This window comes from Helianthus annuus, chromosome 14 (assembly GCF_002127325.2).
Source record: "Helianthus annuus cultivar XRQ/B chromosome 14, HanXRQr2.0-SUNRISE, whole genome shotgun sequence".
In the NCBI taxonomy this organism is placed as follows: domain Eukaryota; kingdom Viridiplantae; phylum Streptophyta; class Magnoliopsida; order Asterales; family Asteraceae; genus Helianthus; species Helianthus annuus.
The window spans coordinates 113,130,319-113,136,331 of record NC_035446.2 but is presented as its reverse complement, the minus strand read 5'-3'; the positions used below and the strand labels follow the sequence as shown (position 1 = coordinate 113,136,331).

Below are 6,013 nucleotides of genomic sequence, written 5' to 3'. Positions count from 1 at the left end.
TAATTCTAGGGTTTCGAATTGTTCTTGTTTTAACTTAGTGACAATTTGTATTTGGTTTTTGAAACTCTTGACAATAGTATTACATTTGTTACGAATTCGTGAATTGTCGAGCGATGTTAAAAGTTATGACTTTGCGAAACGGTGATATGTAATTGTACATTGTCATTGTTAGGATTTACTTGTGTTGATTACAAAGTGTCTTTTTGTCCGTTCTTCGGGGCGTTGATAGTTAGTAGCACCTAAGTCACGGTACACTAAATCCGTTAATCAAATGCATTTGAGTTGAAACTAGAACTTGTAGAAATCCTAGGTTAATAATTAACGAAACCGGGTGTGATTCCCTTTTTATTATTATTGTTCTCGTATCCAAATTTCTTGCAATCGTTAAGTAGTAGTTGTTAATTTAGTAATTCGATTTCAGTAATCCAAATTCACATTTTTCTACTAAACAAAAATACAAAAATATCTGGCAAGCTTCATAATTGTGACAAGTCTTTATAATTCAGTCAAATCCATACACAAACCACATACTCTTCGTGGATCGAACCCCTAACTACCACTAACACATTGTTAAGGGTAATTTGGGCTTATAAATATTATCTTTGACCGGAGCGCGACACTCCGATCAAATTTTGGCGCCGTTGCCGGGGAGTGCGTGCGCTTTGTGTTTGGATATTGTTTGAATTTTTTGTAATTCACTGTTTAATTTGTTTAGCTTTCTTTTTGTACTTGTCTTTTTCTTTGTTACGCGGGGTGTGTTACTTGTGCAGGTTACAGGTAGTGCATGCATACGCGAAACTCCAGGAGGACTTCACCTTTAGTCTACGAACCGGAAATCGAAAGAGTAGCAAGAAGAAACCGAACAAGCCGGTTAGAAGCAACCCTTGCTTCTAATCAAACCAACCAAACACCACAACTCACACCAACCATTGAAACCAATTCAATGGCAAACCAAAACTCCAACCAAAACCAGAACCAATATCAATACCGAAGTAACTTCAATCCCGCTCAAAACGCCCAACCTATACCTCAAGAGCAACCGGGTGGTAACGTCAACTCTAGACCACCCACACCACCTTTTAGAAACCAAAATCCCAATAACAACCAACGAACACCCCAACAACAAAACCTTCATCGACAAGCTTCTTTACCCATCAACCTTGATGATGGGTATGTCAATTCCGATCGTAGAGGTAATCGTGATCGCGGCAATCCCGCGGATGAAGACCCATTTTTCAATATTGATGACTTGAGGAATGCAATCCCCGATGACGAATCTTATAGTGTTCCCGGTTATCAATCGCCGGAACATTTAAGCATTCATACAGAAAACTCGGATGATGGGAGTTACTATGATGATCGAGTGGACGATGATGAAGATTGGGGATACATAAATCGGGGTAATGGCCATAATGCAAGAAGATATGAAGATGAAGAATTTGGCTAACAAAATGCCAACTACGTTGGGGATGACGATTATGGTTATGGGGAAGGAAGAAATGATGGTTACGAGAACAACCGTCAACCACGAAATGATTATCAACGAAACCGGAATGGTGGGGGTCGCAACAATAAAAACAATGCTCACCATAACCGAATCCCTCATTTTGTGGGGGGTGGCAATCAAAGAGGTAACCAAGGTAGGAATCAAGGAAGGGATGAGAGAAGGGATGATAGAAGGAATGAAGGAAGAGATGATAGAAGGGATAACCGAAGAGTGGGTGATCAAGAAGTTAACGGTCCCTATCGTCGTCAACAACCTCCACGGGGAGTGAATGATCATTTTAGGCCGGTGGTCACCGAAAATGATTCACCAATCGTTTGTGAGAGGAGGATGTTTGATTGTAAACCACATTACATCAACATACTTCCTCATTTTAATGGAAGGTCTAACGACGAACCGTACACACATTTGGCGGAGTTTTCTTCCATTTGCAACACTATTGGGGGGCATAACTTCGCACTAGAGGAGGTCAAACTTCGCTTGTTCCAATTTTCATTGAAAGGCAAAGCGAAGCAATGGTTCCTTACACTTCCGGCCAATAGCATTCGCACATGGGGAGAAATGCAACAAGCTTTTCTGGATGAGTATTATTCAATGGCAAAGACCGACGATGCTCATGATGAAATTAGGTATTTTTGCCAATTTTCGGGCGAACCGTTGCAATAAGCCTTCACAAGATTTAGGGAGTTGATGCGAAAGTGCCCACATCATCAAATAGAAAAGTGGGAATTGGTCAAATGCTTTGTACGGGGTTTGGACGACAACACATGGAACCGACTTGAATCAACGAGCAATGGGACCCTTCTAAGCAACCACGAAGATGATGATTGGGAGTTTTTGGAGCGGATGAGCAAACGGTCAAAGGAAAAGGAATCGGCCGACCGAGCCAAAAAGCACCCTACCTCAAGGTCATGGCCCGATCGTGATGCAAGTTCTAAGGATCGGATTGATATGTTGGAGCGGGAATTGGCCCGCATGAAGAAGAAGGAAGTGGGTGCGGTACACTATAGCGTATGTGAAGAATGTGGTGACATCGGTCACCGGACCGAGAATTGTCAAGCCACCGTGGAGGTGAATCAAGTGTATGGGGACCGAAGGCAATATGATATGAACTCTAACACTTACCACCGCGGGTTGAGGAACCATCCTAACTTTAGGTATGGTAATGCCTTTAACCAAATGAATCCGAATTTCCAATCTGGAAGTCAAGGCGGGTATTCGCACCAAACTCGCCAAAGAGGTTACAACCAAGATGGTCACGGGTTGACGAATAATCAAGGAGGTGGTGGTGATTTGAATGCAAAGATGGATGCAATGCTTTCGATGATGCAAGAGTCCAAGAAAGAGAATGAAATTCGGGACAAATCGCATGAAGCATTAGCAAAACAAGTGGGCCAACTTGCGGAGGAAATGGCACAAATGAGGGGGAGCATGGGAAAGCTCCCAAGTGACACCACGGTGAACCCTAAGCATCAAATTTCAAGCACGGGCAATGTGAGGAATGTGCATATTAGCGCGGTAAGTCTTCTTTCAAATGATGAGGTTTGTAGTAGTGTTGAAAGCATTCCACCACAATGCGTTGATGGTGTAGTGGGAAATACAAGAGATGAGTTGGAAAGTAAAAATGAACAAGAAACGATTTCACAAATTAAAATTGAAAAAATGAATAAAAATTCTTTTTGTGAAAATTGTTTAAATCAAATTAAACCGATTAATGCATCAAAAGTTGAGGAACGGTACCCACCGAAGGATGAGAGGTGGGAAAATTTTAAACAAGCAAAAATTAATTTACTGTTACTCGATGACATTAAAAAGGTTCCGGCTCATGTGGAATGCTTAAAGGAGTTAAGCATCGAAAGACGACACAACAAATTACCCGAACCGGTTGATTTGATATCACATGTTAGTGCCGTTCTATCGAGTGCCATTCCTCAAAAAGCTCAAGATCCGGGAGATCCACTTATTCCAATTCAAATTGGAACCTTCAAAATTAAGAGGGCGCTCCTCGATCTTGGAGCTTGTGTGAGCATTTTACCCGGGAGTTTGTATGACCAATACGATTTTGGTCCATTAAAAAATTTTGATATTCCCGTGGTATTGGCCGATCAGACTCCCACGCATCCAAGGGGGATGGTGGAGGATGTGATTGTTAAGGTGGATGATTGCTACTACCCAGTTGACTTTTTGGTAGTAGACTATGTTGGGTGTGTTGAGGATACCCAACCGGTAGTTATCTTGGGTAGACCGTTCTTGGCAACTGCTAATGCCATAATAAATTGTGCAACGGGAACAGTAAGCATGAAGTTTGGGGACCGGGAATTAAATTTAAATGTTTTTCCAAATTTCACTAACCCGCTCGGTGAGGATAAGTGTCTTAAAAAGGACATGAATCCAAACAAAAAGGTGTGTGCTATGGTTGGTAGGTTTGGAGAAACAAAGAAGAAGACGGTCAAGAAAAAGAAGGCGACGAAGTCACCTCTAGAAAAGAAGAAGGAAGAGGAGGTGAGGAAGTTTGGACCGTTTGGCAACAAATGGTATGAATCACCGGTGGATGATTTCGAGGAGTTCGTAGGCGGCAAGCACGCCATTCGACCACCATGAGGTGGTAAGTCAATTGTTGTTGTATATTTTCTTTCGCAATTAGTTTTAGTTTTTCTTTGTACTTTTGTTATTGTATGACGTTGTTATTTCATTTTAGTAGTTAAATGAACGTTGTGGGTGTGTTCCCTATATAACCCTCACGAGACCTGCTCGTCCTCCCAAGCTATTGGGGGGTTTAAAAGGGCTTGTTGCATACGCTAAATGCAATCGTGATTCCTACGAAAGTGAGTTAGGATTTGTTATTGTTGTACATTATTTTTCCACAAAAATCAAGGTAATTTAACGCATGATTTGGTAACACTTTCATAAAAATGGTAGAACTAAGTACCTAACAAATTTCAATGGTTGTGAGAAGCATGCTTCTACACAAGGGTTAAAATTTGCAGGTATATCATGTTCGAGGGACGACGTTTTTTGTGAAGAGAAGAAGAAGACAGGAGCATCTAGCGAAAAAAAAAATCAGGTGCATGCGTTTCCTTTTTACCTTGATTTTTTAGATTAGTAATAGGTGGATTGTAATTGTATATTATTTTTCGGGGTGGAATTTTTGGGAAGTTAGCCGTGTCACATCCCTTGTGCATTTTAAAACTCTAGTTCTTACACATTGAGGACAATGTTTACCTCAAGTGTGGGGATGGGGGAGTAGTAAAAGTTTTCGATTTTGACCCGTTCATTTAAACACTACACATTGAGGACAAAGTTTACCTCAAGTGTGGGGATGGGGGAAAATTTCAAAAAATTTTTCAAAAATGTCTTGTTTTGAAAGCGATCTTAAAGCACAAGTAACTAAGTCAACGAGGGATGTCACAACCCATTTGGTCTTTTGTCATGGTCAAGTTCAAATTAATAGCATGACGGGTATTTAGCGGGTGGTTATTTGGGAATAATCCGCCTAAGAAACTAGTATATCATGCATATCACATATCATACCCTTATACGTGAGGTTTGAGCCACTTTTATATCATAGAGCTACATTTACATGTTTCTTTGTTGAGTGGACCATTAGTCGCGTATTGTAGAACTTGCAACTTTTGATACGTTCGAGACCATAGACCGAATACAAGCACGAGAATGATTAAGGCATTAGGTAAACCTTTTCCTTTTACACCATTTTTATATCCTTACCCAAAATTATCCCCTAGTAGCCAACTTTGAGCCTAAACCTTTCGTTTGACCACCTTATAGCCCATAACCTTAAACCTTTTTCTTTTAAACCCGTGTGATGGAAATTCGATTATAGGAGTCGAGTTTGTATAGTTGTATTTGATTGTTTGCATAAAAAAAAGAACAAAATCAGAAAATGTTATGAAAAAGAATTGAAAATCATTGAGAAAAGAACAAAAAAAAAATACGAAGTTAGTGGTTGTTGAATAAAAGGCTAAAGTTGTTGCCTCGTAGTGATGTTTATAGTTTAGTTTTGTTTAGAGTAGTCATTTGTAATAAAAATCGAATTTTCATCACCTTAGCCATTTTATAATATCCGATTTCCTACCCGTAGCCTAGCCCCATTACAACCCTTACAAAGACCTTTTGACTTGTGCTTAGTATTCGTGATCAATGGTGGAGAATGATTGAGTTGCAAGCCTATGCGGGTACGTGTTCTAATCGGTTTTGAACGATTAATTAGTGAAGTGCTAATACATTGTAAACATTAGCTAATTTATAAGCCGAGTGGAGAGAACATTGTGAGGGATATGCATGATTTGTTGGTTTCACGGGCGGGTTAATCTTGGATAACCATTTTTATATGTGAATTCACTTTACCGTTAAATATGTTGAAAATTGTAAAGAGTCTGAACTTTAGTATGACAATTGACCTTAACCTTCGTCTCGAGAATGGGGAGTGTATTATTTGTTCGACCCACGTGAAAGTGAAAAACAGATTTGCTTGAGGGCAAGCAAATGACA

The 6,013-nt window shown here is 40.1% G+C and overlaps 1 protein-coding gene across 1 annotated transcript; it reads left to right on the top strand.

Annotated features, from left to right (window-relative positions):
• Positions 1-2,194: 2,194 nt before the first annotated feature.
• On the top strand, positions 2,195-4,105 carry LOC110907175. Its single transcript, XM_022152196.1, has 2 exons — positions 2,195-3,122; positions 3,231-4,105. Exons 1-2 carry the CDS (start codon positions 2,195-2,197, stop codon positions 4,103-4,105), a joined length of 1,803 nt encoding a protein of 600 aa, XP_022007888.1.
• The last annotated feature ends 1,908 nt before the right edge of the window (positions 4,106-6,013 follow it).

Excerpts from the sequence above, each read along its gene's own strand:
- LOC110907175 (XM_022152196.1), top strand. The coding sequence starts at position 2,195 with ATGCGAAAGTGCCCACATCATCAAATAGAAAAGTGGGAATTGGTCAAA. Across the intron at positions 3,123-3,230 it reads TACAAGAGATGAGTTGGAAA|TTGAGGAACGGTACCCACCG; the intron begins GTAAAAATGAAC and ends ATGCATCAAAAG.